General features: G+C 48.5%; 1 protein-coding gene across 4 annotated transcripts in view; it reads right to left on the reverse strand.

The window, feature by feature from the left end:
* Positions 1–16318, reverse strand: part of tenm2a (teneurin transmembrane protein 2a) — a 217581-nt gene that overhangs the window by 56204 nt on the left and 145059 nt on the right. For all 4 annotated transcript variants that reach the window (XM_056292265.1, XM_056292257.1, XM_056292250.1 and 1 more), the window contains one exon: positions 6157–6395. In XM_056292265.1, the coding sequence (XP_056148240.1) occupies positions 6157–6395 (239 nt within the window). The remainder of the gene's footprint in view (positions 1–6156; positions 6396–16318) is intronic.

The following is a 16318-nucleotide window of genomic DNA, read 5'->3' on the forward strand; positions in this document are numbered from 1 at the left end:
TCCCACCTGTTTTCCCCTCTTTCTTTCTTTCAGGTTCTCACACACACCTCTCTTTCCTTCCTGCATGCCGCCTGCTCACCCGTATCCTAGCAACCGCCTCTCCTTTGGCTCTGGCGCTCCATGCAGAGCAAGCAAACAAGACGCTGGGGGAATGAGGAACAAGTACCCTCGTTTATCCTCCTCTCTCCATCCGTTCAGTCATTCCTTCACACATAAAGAGGAGGCCATACTCTGCTGGAGCCGGGAGCTAAATGTGTTAGCAAAACATGGCTGTCTGTCCTCACACACATGCCCGTCTGCGCCGACGCCACGGGGAGCACAACACTTAACCGTGCACACACGCAGACGTACAAATCCATTATCCTTGTACATCTCCTTGTATGTTTGTTTACGTGTGTGTGTGTGTGTGTGTGTGTGTGTGTGTGTGTGTGTGAGAGTATGTGTGTGTTTATCTCTTCCCTGTGGCTCCATATTCCCAGAAGGATACAGGGGACGGGTTCCAAAGGGATAACATCTACCACGCTCCTGTGGCGTGCTGAGTCCTGCCTTTTGAGGAGGTTTCCTGTTTGCATTTGTGTGTGTGCGTGTGTGTAACGCAATTGTGTGCCCGCGAGAGTATGGGTCAGTTTTCGAGACTTCCTTTATGGTCTTATGGGGACGGAAAGACACACACACACACACACACACACACACACACACACACTGACACAGCCAAGCAGAGACTGGGGCGTCCGGGTGGCGTGGTGGTCTATTCCGTTGCCTACCAACACGGGGATCAAATCCCCGCGTCTCCTCGGGCTCGGCTGGGCGTCCCTACAGACACAATTGGCTGTGTCCGCGGCTGGGAAGCCGGACGTGAGCATGTGTGTCCTGGTCGCTGCGCTAGTGCCTCCTCTGGTCGGTCGGGGCGCCTGTTCAGGGGGGAAGGGAAACTGGGGGGAACAGCGTGATCCTCCCACGCGCTACATCCCCCTGGTGAAACTCCTCACTTTCAGGTGAAAAGAAGCGGCCGGCGACTCCACATGTGTCGGAGGAGGCACGTGGTAGTCTGCAGCCCTCCCCGGATTGGCAGGGGTGGGGGTGGGGGTGGAGCAGCGACCGGGATGGCTCGGAAAATAGGATAACTTGGCCAAGCACAATTGGGGAGAGAAAGGGGGCGGGGGGGGGGGGGGATAAGCAGACACTCGTGCATTTGCACACAAAAAAAACCCGCACAGACAGACCAACACAGAGGAGCAGACGAGCACGTGCAGGGGAAAGTGCTGTTGAGGCACATGTGTCCTGATTTAATTTATGGCCGAACCTCCGGCGTGGACGCCCCAGAGGGGTCCTCTTCACGCTACATGGCTCTGGGTGCACCTCCACCCCCCGCCCACCATCCAACCACCCACACACACACAAGCAAAAAAAAAAAATAGAAGTGCTGGAAGACCCCCCCCCCCATGAGCAGTGAATTTCTCCATCTGAAACTTGATGCACGGTTGACGCTGCAAAAAGCAGGTAAGCGCGAGGGTTTCAGGCTTGGCGGCGCTGCTACAACTCTGTCCAGCACAGACAAAACACTGCGGCAAAGCACTCCCTGACTGCAGCGACCCAAAAAAAAAGAAAAGAAAAGAAGAAAGCCCTACATAGTCAAACAAGTGAAAAAGGACCCAAATACTATCATTTTCTGCTCCAGCCAGCTCAGAAATCTTCAGCTGGGCCGGCCAATGAAGTTCGGCAGTAAGGCAGCAGAGTCTGAGCGTTGCAATGTGGGTCTTTAAATTTTAAGACAACAGTCACGGGAAAGAAGTGGGACTAAATGAACTACATAAAAGAATAAAAAATAAATAAAACACAGTAAGAGAATAAACATTTGTTCATTTCTTGAAAATGTCCCTCTCCCAAGTAATTTTCCAGTCATCACCACAGGAAACCAAATCCACGAACATCTGTTAACACGTCGTAATGTGCTGGGACGCAGGCTGACTCTTCATTCTCGGCTGTCACAAGCATGCAAACACCTCGAGCCGACGTCGGCGTGGGACAGACATGCGACATGTGTAGAAGGCTCGCAGCACGCCGTGAAATACCTGGATGGCCTACTATTACTATTATTATTATTATCATTATTGTTATTATTATTGTTATTATTATTATTGCTGTTACTGTTATTATTATTGTTATTATTATTATTATAATACAAACTTCCTTTAACTTCATGCCGTAATAACCGGACACATTCCTTGAGTCTAGGGTTAGAATGAGGTAGAAGTCTATTTGATGGATACTGATGGATAGTGCCTTTCTTAGGATATGAGATGTTCCAAGTAGTGTGATCTTCTGTAGTTCTTGTATTCTGATGTGACCCAGGATCCGCTGGGTGTATTTCTCCATCCCTTTTTTACAAGTCCCAGGGCTCCTATCACTACAGGTATTGTTGTGGTTTTCATTCCCCAAATTCGTTCAATCTCCATTTCAAGGTCTTTATATTTTGACATTATTATTATCCTGTGGCGTTATTATTATTATTATTCCACTTCACTTGTCATTTACAAGTGTAATCTGGCCGAGACAGCTGCGTAATAAGCTGCATATCGACAACAAAGTCAATTAAAGTTTCACGTTAAACAAGACATCAGCACATTTACAAAATACAACGGCATTACAACTACTACTACTTTCGGCTGCTCCTGTTAGGGGTCGCCACAGCAGATCATCCATTTCCATCTCTTCCTGTCCTCTGCATCTTCCTCTGTCACACCAGCCACCTGCATGTCCTCTGTCACCACATCCATAAACCTCCTCTTTGGCCTTCCTCTTCTCCTCTTCCCTGGCAGTTCCATATTCAGCATCCTTCTCCCAATATACCCAGCATCTCTCCTCCACACATGTCCAAACCATCTCAATCTTGCCGCTCTTGCTTTGTCTCCAAACTGTCCAACCTGAGCGGTCCCTCTAATATAATCGTTCCTAATCCTGTCCTTCTTCATCACGCCCAATGAAAATTTTAGCATCTTCAACTCTGTCACCTCCAGCTCCACCTCCTGTCTTTTCATCAGTGCCACTGTCTCCAGACCATATAACATAGCTGGTCTCACTCCCATCTTGTAAACCTTCCCTTTAAGTCTCGCTGGTACCCTTCAGTAGTTCCGACTCTCCCCTCCACACTCCTACCCTTCCTCCTCTCCCGCTGCCTCTGGACATGCCCTCCCCCTCTCCTTCTCCTTCGCCCAACAGTAGCATAGTTTCCACCGGCACCCTGCGGGCCAACAGTACCGGTGGTGGTCGTTGGTAACCCGGGCCTCGATCGATCCGGTATGGAAATCTGGCTTATGATCCGCATATTTGATTTGACGATGATTTTACGCTGGATGCCCTTCCCGACGCAACTCCCCCCCCCCCCGTTTATCCGGGCTTGGGACCGGCACTGAGAATGCACTGGCTTGTGCGTCCTCAGTTCAAAAAGTACAATGGCATTAAAACACTGATGAATAACACGAGGAGTGCATGCTATCGCTTGCATGAGTGCACAGAATGTGGGAGGTGTGTGGCGTTGCAGGCTATAGATGGTCCCTCTGGTTACTCCATATGTGGCTGTCCAGCACAGTGTGACCGTGTAAAGCTCAGGAGAGGACGGATCTGTCTGAGTCCCCTAGGCAAGAGGCCTTGATCCGCTCTGTAGGACACACACCACTCTCAAGGGCACATAGGGATACAGCTGGCATGAAAATGGGCACGCGTGCGCACGCCCACACACACACACACACACACACACATACACACACACACACACACACACACACACAACAAGCACATATATGACAGGTAGGTGGATAGAAGATATATATATTATGTATATATATATATATATATTATATAATGTAAAATTGTATTAATAATGTATGTAGGTGACGAGGGGGGTTGTTTTTTTTCTGCTGATTCTAGCATTTTCCAAGATCCTCCCATCTGTTGACTCTTGTCTCCAGGGTAATAAGGGCCAATAAAAGAGCTCTCTGACACATCTGCCTCCTCATAAGACTACTAACACAGTCACACAATCGGAAAAAAGGGCTGAGAAAATAACACAAGTGCTCAAAGAGTAAGGCGGACCCCCCCCCCCAAACACACACCCACACACACACACACACACATGCACACAAACAGGTTACAAACTCAAGACAGACACCAACAGATATTTACACATGTAGACACAGAAACAATAACACAATCATATACACACACAAAAAAAATGCACAAACGGAGACAATCTCACAACTATGTAGTGTTTCTCCTTTTATCTCATATGTATCCTCACACACACACACACACACACACACACACACACACACACACACACACACACACACACACACACACACACACACACACACACACACACACACACCTCAGCATGCACCCACTTGAGGCAAAGAGGGAATAAAAATCAATGTAGGTCCAAACCCGCCCAAACACAGCACTGTCCTCTCCCACCCACAGACACAACAGTCGTCAGAATATCTCCTCCCTTCCTTCTTTATTTTGCTTTTCACCATCCTCATTTCCTCAGGTGCTCGCTAAGTGCTCTCCTCCGAGTACCTGCCATTACGTTGACTCTGTCTGTCATGTGCTGGCTTCAGATCAGTGAAAGCTCCCCCGCTCCCCCGCTGGGTCTGTGTCTTAACTGATCCTCGCTCAGGGACACAGCCTCGGCGTCCTGCGGAGTACGTATCTCCCAGTCTGTCTTCCTGTCTATTTACTGAGACTGAGTGGACCCCGGTGCCCCTGCTGAGTCTGATATTGATGGTGCACCACCAGACCGCGCTGGAGAAGCTTATGCCTCAATAGTCAGCTATATATTATGATGCCTCAAGCCCAACAGATACGGGTGGTCTTCTAGGATGAACCCGAATAACCCCTCGATTTTATATATTTTAAGTCACCGGCAAGCACATGAATAACTCTTCAGTTGTTTTTGGGTCTGTGTGAGTTTGTTTATACAATGTTGTCATGAGCGTGTGAGCTCTCTTCTACATAAATGCACGGATGAGTGTTTGTGTGCCTGCCTGATGCACAATGCTTGAACTGCTAAGGAACGTTGACCCCCCCCCCCCCCACAAGCTTCTGGGTGAGCGGCTGACAGCAGTAAGATAAATTTAACTAAAAAGAAAACTAACATTAAAGTTGCAGTGTGGACGATTTACCTTCTCTGATAGATTACACCTTTTTGGGGGGGGGGATCCCCCCCTCCGGCTTTTTTTTCTCCCCAATTGTATCCAGCCAAATACCCCACTCTTCCGAGCCGTCCCGGTCACGGCTCCACCCCCTCTGTGGATCCCAGGGAGGGCTGCAGACTACCACATGTCTCCTCCGATACATGTGGAGCCGCCAGCCGCTTCTTTTCACCTGACAGTGAGGAGTTTCACCAGGGGGACGTAGCACGTAGGAGGATCACACTATTCCCCCCCAGTTCCCCCTCCTCCCCCCACCGAACAGGCACCCCAACCGACCAGAGGAGGCGCTAGTGCAGTGACCAGGACACACACCCACATCCGGCTTCCCACCCACAGACGTGGCTAGTTGTGTCTGTAGGGACGCCCGACCAAGCCGGACGTAACATGGGGATTTGCACTGGCGATCCCCGTGTTGGTAGGCAACGGAATAGACTGCTACCTGGATGCCCGCTAGTTGACTATCTTTGATGCTTCTCTCTGGTTGGTCCATCTGAGAGGAAGTCTGCCTTATCCTCTCTGGTGGGCCAATCACTGCTCGCTAGCTAAATAAACGTCTGTCACTTTCTCGTGTTACTATACTGTCTTTGTCACGGCAAGCAGAGCTTCTCTGGTTGGTCCCCAGAAGAGAAAGTTCGGCCTGTCCTCTCTTGTGGACCAGCCATTGCTGACTGAAGTAAAATGTGTCACTGCTTTTGCACAGCTTTGGATTTTTTTTTCCTCCGGAAATGTCGCTACAGACAGCCCGCTTTGTATTTGTGAGGGCTGTCACCAGTGATTGACAGGCGCCATCATCATTATTTTACCTCCTTTGACAAAAGATTGTCACTTAAAAAACAAAACAAAAACAAAAACAATAAAAAAATCTGTTCATTCTGCACCCTCACTTGTGTTTCCATGATGGTTTGTGGAATCGGTTGACTTGTTTGGTTTGGTCCCCACCTACCTATGAAGTAGGACAGAAGAACAGCCAGCAGGGCTGCAGCGGTGATGGCTGTCACTGCGGCACATTTCCAGCTGCAGTACTTGGACGGCTTCTTGAGCTTGAAGGCTGAGCGGGAGAAGGTGTTTCTGGGGAGCAGGCGAGGGGGCGGTGAATACACCGTTCCAGAGGTGAGAGGGTATCCAGGAGAGGAGCTACTGAAGAGAGGGGTGGTCCCTGACGATGTCTTGAACAGGAAGTGCCTACAAAGAGAGCGAGAGAGAAGGAGGGAGGAAGTCATTCGAGAATGCTCAGACTCTTGGCATCAATTAAATGTCATGTGGACTGTGTGTGAACTGTTGTTGAAAAGTATTTCTAGTAACTGTGTGGGAAGGAGGGATATGCAGACACCAAAAAACACTCGAGTACAACACAAAAAATGACATGCCAGCACAGGGTCACATATGTGCATACCGCTTTTCAATTTTCTCACCAAAACCTTCCTGCCATATGGGCTTGCACACCCTTGAACTGATTGCGCTTCCAATTCGGAGCGTTCCACCCCGTGGTCTCTTTTCAACCTACACCTGCCCCCGTTTTCCTTCCGCTCCTTCACTCTGCCTCCATTCACCTCATTTAAAATGAGCCTCATCCCGCCCTGTTGGCCACACGAGATGAGTGCCACCCCCCCCTCCTCTGCTCCCTTCTCCAGCAGGGTCAGAGGTCAGGGAGAGGATAAGAGAGGGATTCGAACCATCATCTTCTGCACATACAACCCATTATCTGGAGCCGGCGCTGCACCTGCTCACCCAGCTCCTCTCCCTTTCCACTGTCTCTCCTTCCCCCTCCTCCCGATTCCCCAGCGTTATCATTTTCCTCCACTCCGTGCCGCTCTTCCCCATCACACCCCACTTTGCTCCTCTTCTACGATCCCTCCTCTCGGAGCTCAGGCCTTCCGTAACACCCTCCCTGAAGTGCAGCCCTCTTTTCCCTGTTTGTTATCTTTTCTGCCATTACCATCCAGGTCAGAATTATTCCTCTCTTCCGACTGAAAGGGAGCAATGTACGCAAAACAAAACAAATCAGAAGATGGCCAAATAAAAGCCATTGCTCTTCCAAAAAAACCACACACAAACAAATAAAAAAGCACAAAATCTTTTAAAGGGAAAGCTGTCAGTTTTAAACCTTGTCTACACCTGCAATAGGGATACACCTGCAGGTGTCCCTGATCATTTCTGTATCCCTGGGGCAGCAGCGCAACCAAGGTTGTTTCTGTCTGCCAAGTGGTACATCGTGACGTCTGTTGGCAGATGGAAAAGCTCAGCCTAGCAGGGTCGAATCTGCTCTGAAAAACACCTCCTTATTCTCTCGGCTACGCCGTGGTGGAAATGACGTCCCACAACATTAGCGCAGTCTTCATGGATGAAGATACAGAAGCATGCACACGCTGCATTCTGGTACGTGAAGGCACTGATGGAGAGGAGCTGTGGGCAGGAGAGCATTGATTTCTCCTTCATTGTCGCATGCAGCGAGGGTTTTATTGCTTTGTTCGAATACTTTTCCCATCACTGATTGCACGTGCACAAAACCATCTGTGAAACATTTTCTTAAAGGACAAAGTAGCAAAACTTGTCCCCTCAGACACGACAAACACACACACACACACACACACACACACACACACACACACACACACACACACATATATATATATATACATATATATATATAAAACTTTGTTAAAAGAAACACTCAACGGTAGGGAAAGTGCTTAACAAATAAGGAGCAAAATAATCCTGGATTATATATATTATATAACAACTAAATAAATATATAAATAACAAATAAATAAATAAGTGCGTATGTGTGTGATATAAATAAATAAATAAATGTTTTTATGTGTGTGTGTGTGTGCATATATATATATATATATATATATATATATATATATGTATGTGTGTGTGTGTGTGTGTGTGCATGCAGACACCTGAACAAATGTACACATTGAAAGTGCAGGGACTCCACTTAGACTCCAGTGGGACTGAACAAAAGCTTTTAAGTGAATGTGACTATCGGAGAGAGCAAGAGGTTATGACATCACCGCAAAGATAACTGGGGAGTGGGAGTTCCCATCTGCCTGCCTTTGGGTGTGTGTAGAGTTGTTTGCCTTGTGTGTGTGTGAGTGTGGGTGTGTGTGTAAGAGTGAGAGTGAGAGAGCAAGAAAGAGCGAGAGAGAGAGAAAGGGAGAGAGAGAGCGAGAGAGAGAGCAAGACAATTTGAGTTGTTAGCCATAAGAATGAGGACATTTTTTCAGGTTCTCACTTCTTCAAGTGGCCACTATAAGTTCAGGATTTGGGTTTGGAGTTTAGGTTAGAATTAGGACTAAGTTCAAGTTAGGGTAAAGGTTGAGGTTAGGCGTGTAGTTCTGATGGTTAGGGTTAGGGTTAGTCCAGGGAATGAAGGTAATCAGTGAAGGTTCCCACGTGTGTCTGTTTGTTTGTGTGTGTGTGTGTGTGTGTGTGTGTGTGTGTGTGTGTGTGTGTGTGTGTGACGCGTTCCTCCTTGACTAATCTCCCATTATTTTAATGTACATCTGGCGAGTCAGACCAGTAAATACCAGCGCTTGTCGTTGGGTCTATAAATACGGGCTCTCCCTCTTTCTCTGAATTTTTGGTCTTTTCACACACTTTACAACACCTAGCAGCACATATGTCTCTCCCTGTGTCTTTCACTGTCTCTCCTTCTGTGTTACTCTCTCTCTCTCTCTCTCTCTCTCTCTCTCTCTCTCTCTCTCTCTCTCTCTCTCTCTCTCTCTCTCTCTCTCCCCCTGCACTCTCACTTGTGCCCTCACCTCACACACACACACACACACACACACACACACACACACACACACACACTCTCACAAAACACTGATATTCTGGTGTTCACGTAACTACCACATCCTTCATTGTTTACCTTCTTTTTTTTTACTGATTAAAACGAGGGCAGCATGCACTTCACCACGCTCTCTTCAACTCATGTTGAGGCCTCGAAATACGAGTCACATGCGAATGTCTGCACACGTGTGTTTACTAGTCCATCAATAGTCTGCAGGGCAGGTAATGGGCTTCACGGCATGCAGATTTGGTCAGGGAGCACAGGTATGCTCTCCATCAATTATTCAAAACGCCCTGCACTCTCATCCTTTCTCTTTCTCGTCCCGTCCCCACCGACCGGTGGACTGGTGCTGAGCCGCATTGCTCCCATTAGTCCGCTGCCCTCCCCCACTTCTCTTACCTCATCCCTTTTACCCTTTTACCTGTAAGGTACAAAGTTTGACGGTAAAGAAGGTGTGGGACAATGGAGAAAAAGGGGGTGTGCAGTAGAGTAGGATATAGGGAGAGAGAAAGGGAGTCAGGGTACAAAAATACCCGATACCCTGTGCCAGAGCTGTCACTACCAATACATACACACTGGCAAACAAACATTTCACGGAGCACAAATAGATGGCGCACACACACACACACACACCTGCAAATATAACACATGCTGACCAACCTACACACACGCCCACCAAGGTCGACCATCACGTGCCTTTGATTCGACTCATTTTCACAGCGAGGCCATACGTTTGCTGTTGGTGTGACCGCTGGAAATTAATTACAATTAATTACGGTGGCCTGTGATGTGCGAGTGCAAGGGGAGGGCGTGCCGGTGAACCACATGCCTCCCGTTGGACGCAATGACAAAACGCATACAAAATGAATACACTGTGTTGCATTAAGCTCATTCGAGACTCTTGGCTTGTAGTCTGTGTGGTGGAGCTTTTCAGGGAGATCAATGTAGGATGGGAATACGTCTACGGGCCGTACTAATTATGAGTGGGGCTGGAAAGTGTCTGATGTGCTCTGGGGAGGTAATTGACATTGATTTATGTTGTGGACTGTGGAGGACTGTGGAGGGGGTTCTAACCATAGCAGGCAGCCGGCAATCACAACTCTGTATCATTAGGCCTGGAAGTGTGTGTGTGTGTGTGTGTGTGTGTGTGTGTGTGTGTGTGTGTGTGTGTGTGTGTGCGCGCGCGTGCGCGCACACACACACACACACACACACTGGGCGTGCATGCAAAGAAATTGTGGATATTTGACAGTGGTCCAACACAGAAACGTCACACATAATTAGAGAGACCCGACAGAAAGCGCCCCCACACCCCTACTGTTGCTTCACGCTGCCAACAGTCCCCCGGTCCAGCCATCACTAGCTCGCTGTCATACAGCCTGTCTTACATGTGTGACACATATACATACACACCCGAAGAACCCGCTCACGTACACACACCCACACAAATTGTATGAATAAATGTCGGCTTTCTTTCAAAGGATCGCCCTCGACGAGCTTCAAAACATTTAATTTGCCTCAACGTGGCAACGGGTGACATGGGAGACGAGAGGATAGCCAGAGGATAGAGGGAGGGTGGTATGGATTGAGAGAGACAGAGAGAGAGAGAGAGAGTGGGAGGATGCGTTTACGATGCGTTCCAACCCTGCTCCCCGCTGAGAGAGAGGAGGACCTGGACAATTAACCACAGAACAGAGAGCATGCTGGGTAATTAGCAGGAAGTCAAAGCTCATATTCCCCCCGAGCAAGTGAACATGCACTCTTACAACGTGCACAAACAGTCCCACACAACCACATACACTCAAGGCCACGTGCACACACTGACACAGTCCTCATTTTCTCAGATTTGACAAACATGTGGTTGCTTGGGATAGTGCTTGCAGAATCCTCGTCAGAGGTCAGAAACAATTAGTGGAGGTCCTCTCAGTGTCTAAGTGACGAAAAAGTGGTCAGAGCTCAGATTAAAATAAGAGCCCAGCAAAAGGTGGGTGCGAAACAACCATCATTAGAGATGTTCCTCTGCACATTAAGGATGTGCGATCCCAGCCTTGTGAGGACAGGAACACAGTATGAGTGCAGATGTTAATAGCTTTGCGGCAGTGTTACAAACAATTTGCTGAAATGGGAAACGCCACAGAAAGTGGCCGTGCAGTGGAATTCATGTTTCTTTATCAGGCATCCTTTTCTAGATACCGGCAGAGAACCTGGATATGAACTCGTATTTATACCTGGAACTGCATTTAAAAGTGCACCGGAGAGAAATTGACTCATCTCATTTCAAACGGAAGTATTTCCGCTTGTTTTGATAGAAATAACATTTGAAGACTGGATCTGAGATAACGTTCCTTGTTGAACTTTATGAGTTTATTCAGGCTTACATCGATTGCTTAGAGAATACACCGATCAGCCAAAACATTAAAACCACCTGCCTAATATTGTGTTGGTTCCCCTTGTGACACTAAAACAACTCTGACCCGTTGAGGTGACCCGTCGACATCTGAAGGTGTCCTCTGGTAAAACATCAGCAGCAGATCCTTTAAGTCTTGTAAGTCATGATGTGGGGCCTCCATGGATCAAACATGCTTTTCCAGCATATCCCACAGATGCTCAACCGGACTGAGATTTCGGGAATTTGGAGAGTAGGGCAACACCTTGAACTCTTTGTCATGTTCCTCAAACCATCTCTGAACCATTTTTGCAGTCTGGCAGGGTGCATTACCCTGCTGAAAGAGGCCACTGCCCTCAGGGAATACCGTTGCCATGAAGGGGTGTACCTGGTCTACAACATTGTTTAGGTAGGTGATGCGTGTCAAAGTAACATCCACATGAATGCCAGGACCCAAGGTTTCCCAGTAGAACATTGGCCAGAACATCACCACACTGCCTCCGCTGGCTTGCCTTCTTCCCATAGTGCATCCTGGTGCCATCTCTTCCCCAGGTAAATGACGCACACGCACCCGACAGCCCACATCATGTAAAAGAAAATGTGATTCATCAGATCAAACCACCTTCTTCCCCTGCTTCATGGTCCAGTTCTGATGCTCACGTGCCCATTGTAGGGCGCTTTTGGCGGTGGACAGGGATCATCATGGGGACTCTAACCGGTCTGCGGCTACGCAGCCCCATACGCAGCAGGGTGCGATGCCCTGTGTGTTCTGACACCTGTCTAACATAGCCAGCATTAACTTTTTCAGCTATCTGAGCTACAGTAATTCTGTGGGAACAGACCAGACGGGCTAGCCTCTGCTCCCCACATGCACCAATGAGCCTTGGGCGCCCATGACCCCGTCACCGGTTCACCGGTTGTCCTTCCTTGGACCACTTTTGGTAGGTACTGACCACTGCATACCGGGAACCACCCCACAAGACCTGCCGTTTCGGAGATGCTCTGACCCAGTCGTCTAGCCATCACAATTTGGTCCTTGTCAAAGTCGCTCAGATGCTTACGCTTACCCATTTTTCCTGCTTCCAACACATCAACTTCAAGAACGGACTGTTCACTCGCTGCCTAATACATCCCACCCCTTGAAAGGTGCCATTATAATGAGATAATCAGTGTTATTCACTTAACTGTCAGTGGTTTTAATGTTTTGGCTGATACGTGTGAGGGATAATCATACCGGGCCCATGAGTGAGGAGGGATTTAAGGCCCTGTTGGTTTATATTAACACATACACTTTCAGCAAAAATAAATGCCATTTATGGGTTTATCCAAAGCTCCTTACAGTGCCATGAGTGCATACAGTTGAAGAGTATGGCTCAAAACTGGGACACCCACCCATTGAAATGTTGCCGTCAAAGTGAATACGTTATCTTGGAAAATAAAAGTACAGCATAGATCTGTTGCAGTGCTTCTAAAAGAGAAGTCGACCATTTGAGTCTTTAAAGGTTGATAAGCAAACTGTCCTGAACACCTTTCATGGTTAAAATAAAGATGCAACTTAAACATACTGAATGATGAATGAAAGGTGTGTTTTTCTTCTTTCTTTCTTTTTAATACTTTATTTTTATTTTTTCCTCTTATCCCACCCGATCAACCCAATGGCATATGGCTGGAACTCTTGTCGAATAACTCCCCTGGCTCACGTTTCCACAGGAAGGAGATAGTCATAACACCAGCTTCCTTCAAACCTGTGTCGGCTGCTCTCGCTATTTTACACGCTGAAGCCTCGCATGGATTGCATTACCTTCAGGCCGCGAAGGAGACGTACGGAGAACACTTTCGGTTGCTTGGCTGCAGGCGCCCGAGTGGGCCAGAGGGGTCGCTGGAGAACGACGGGTCCCCGAACACTACACCGATCTACACCCGCTATCCCTCGGGTAAGCGTGGCCTAATGAATGCCTTACCCCGTGGACGCTCTGGCCGTGACCGGTTATGGCGGGTCTGGAATACGACCCTCCCAGCCACATGACAAGCGGACTGCAAGAATGGCGGTTTATTCCGTTCGGCCACCAGAGCGGCGTTTTTCTTAAACTGACAAATGGCATATCAGAACAGAACTCTGCATGACTTGCAGTGGAAAACAAACCTCCTGACCCTGTGATTCAACCCTGGGACCCAAACTGTTGACCTGATACCAGCTTGGCCTGAAGCTCATGTTTAGTTTCTTTTTTTAGGGGGGGGGGGGTCCCAAATTGTAACTGGTCAATTACCCCGCTCTCAGAGCCGTCCCGGTCGCTGCTCCACCCCCTCTGCTGATCCGCGGAGGGCTGCAGACTACCACATGCCTCCTCCGATACATGTGGAGTTACCGGCTGCTTCTTTTCACCTGACAGTGAGGAGTTTCACCAGGGGGACGTAACATGTGGGAGGATCACGCCATTCCCCCCAGTTCCCCCCCCCCCCGAACAGCCGCCCCGACCAACAGGAGGAGGCACTAGTGCAGCGACCAGGACACATACCCACATCCGGCTTCCCACCCACAGACACAGCCGATTGTGTCTGTAGGGACGTCCGACCAAGCCGGAGGTAACACGGGGATTTGAACTGGTGATCCCCGTGTTGGCAGGCAACAGAATAGACCACTACGCCACCCGGAAGCCCCAACCCATGTTTAGGTTTGATGAGTTCAGATTCTGGCAAAACAAATGTGGTTTTATACTCAACTGACTGCATTAAAATAAATATCTAAAAATGTACTTGTGGGTCCAGGCCTCTTAATGAGTAATTAAATGAAAATGAAGACCCGTTAAAACTTTCCGGCTCTTTTAAGAACCATTCTTTCATTTTCAAAAACAGATTTTGATGGGAGAACATTACGTGCCCTTTTAAAAAAGCCCCGGGTACTTAATAGTCGGACAATTGTTGGGGAAAGTGACGCAACGTAATGAATTGTTTAATCGCCTTCCACCCCTGCATTAGTGTGACAGGATTAATGGCAGTGCTTCAGGGCAGCTGGTGCTAAGAAAACACATTTTATATTTTAATCCAAATTCATACTGCTGAACTATCATTGAGAAGTCATTTCTCTCTCTCTTTTTTGTTTTGTTTCCGAGCACTTTTTGCCGAAGTGTTTCTCAGATCGTAATGACATGAGGATAATCTGGATATAAATGCAAGGTCACATGATATCCCCTGCTACCACTCACCGTGGTTATCCCATGGATAACTGGTAGAGCGGTGTTACGCAATCAGAGGGACATGTGTATGCAGTGTACTTTCCATCCCAAAACTAAAACAGATGATTCCTCCCTCCATTTTTTTCCCTCCCCAGTTGTACCTGTCCAATTACCCCCCTCTTCTGAGCCGTCCTGGTCACTGCTCCACCCCCTCTGCCGATCCGGGGAGGGCTGCAGACTACTATGTCTCCTCCGATATATGTGGAGTCGCCAGCCGCTTCTTTTCACCTGACCGTGAGGAGTTTCACCAGGGGGACGTAGCACATGGGACGATCACACTATCCCCCCTCCCGAACAGGCACCCCGACCGATCAGTGGAGGCACTAGTGCAGCGACCAGGACACATACCCACATCCGGCTTCCCGCCCGCAGACATGGCCAATTGTGTGTGTAGGGATGCCCGACCAAGACCAAGCTGGGGGGTAATGCGGGGATTCAAACCGGCGATCCCTGTGTTGGTAGGCAACAGAGTAGACTGCTATGCTACCCGGACGCCCACTAAAACAAATGATTCAACAGACTATTCCATCTCTGTCTGCTTAAAGGTTTGTTAATCAGTTAAATCGGGTGGTGTAGCATGGCACCCCTTTTCCCCTACCTTTGACAACCCCCCCCCCACCCACACACACTTCGCCTATCTATATCTCCACTGCGGAGACAATGCAGCTGCTCTAAATGTCAGCAGTGCTGTAACCACAGGTAGCATCTCCAGATCCATCTCCACAGTCATGCATTTGAAAGTAACCCGGCACCCCACCCACCCACCCAAACTCAGAAACACCTTCTCCACTAGGATAAATTGAGATGGCGCAACCCCTCTCAGTGATCTTATTTCTCCCCCAGAGTGGACTGATGCAGAACGGTGGCTGTGAGGGAATGTCCTCAGATGAAAGGGAGATTGAAAGTGGCATCAGCTGGCCAAGAGGCTCGATGGGACCGATTGGAAATCAGATTCTTTCCCTGGAAACCTGCACCACTCAAACACATGCACACACTTTGTGCGAGCACGCACGCACGCACGCACGCACGCACGCACGCACGCACGCACACACACACACACACACACACACACACACACACAAACAAACACACAACATACACATGTGCGCATACACAAACACACACGAAGAATGGCACTGGCCATCTTTGGTCATTTACCTCACAGGGCAAATGTATCCCTGTTCTACTGTTCCCAATCTTTCCCTCCTTGCCTTTCTAGCCACTTCTCCCTCTCGCACTCCACAAAACAATCTCCTTCAATCACCGCCTCTCTCCATTTCTCTGTCTCTCTACCTCTTTATCTCTCCCTTCTCTCCTGTAAGCCATTCCTTTCCATTTTCTTCTCTCACTCCCGTAACTTGCGTTTCACTGCTATATTCTCTCCCTCCCTCCCCTCCCCCCCCCTCTCTCTCTCTCTCTCTCTCTCTCTCTCTCTCTCGCTGTCATTCTCTGCCAGTCATCTTAGCCCTAGGGTATTCTTAGGTGATCAATCTTCATGCTCTCAGCACTGTCACACCCTCAGACCAAGCCAAAACAGACAGTCGTGCACACATAAGCGCACACACACCAACTCAAAGACCAAGCCAAATCACAGACACCCACCCACACCAGCTCACAGACACAAACGCAAACACACAAAAGTGGATACAACCCCCCTCCGTATATTTACCATAATGAGTGGACAACA

The sequence above is a fragment of the Lampris incognitus genome, chromosome 1 (genome assembly GCF_029633865.1).
Source record: "Lampris incognitus isolate fLamInc1 chromosome 1, fLamInc1.hap2, whole genome shotgun sequence".
NCBI classification, from domain to species: domain Eukaryota; kingdom Metazoa; phylum Chordata; class Actinopteri; order Lampriformes; family Lampridae; genus Lampris; species Lampris incognitus.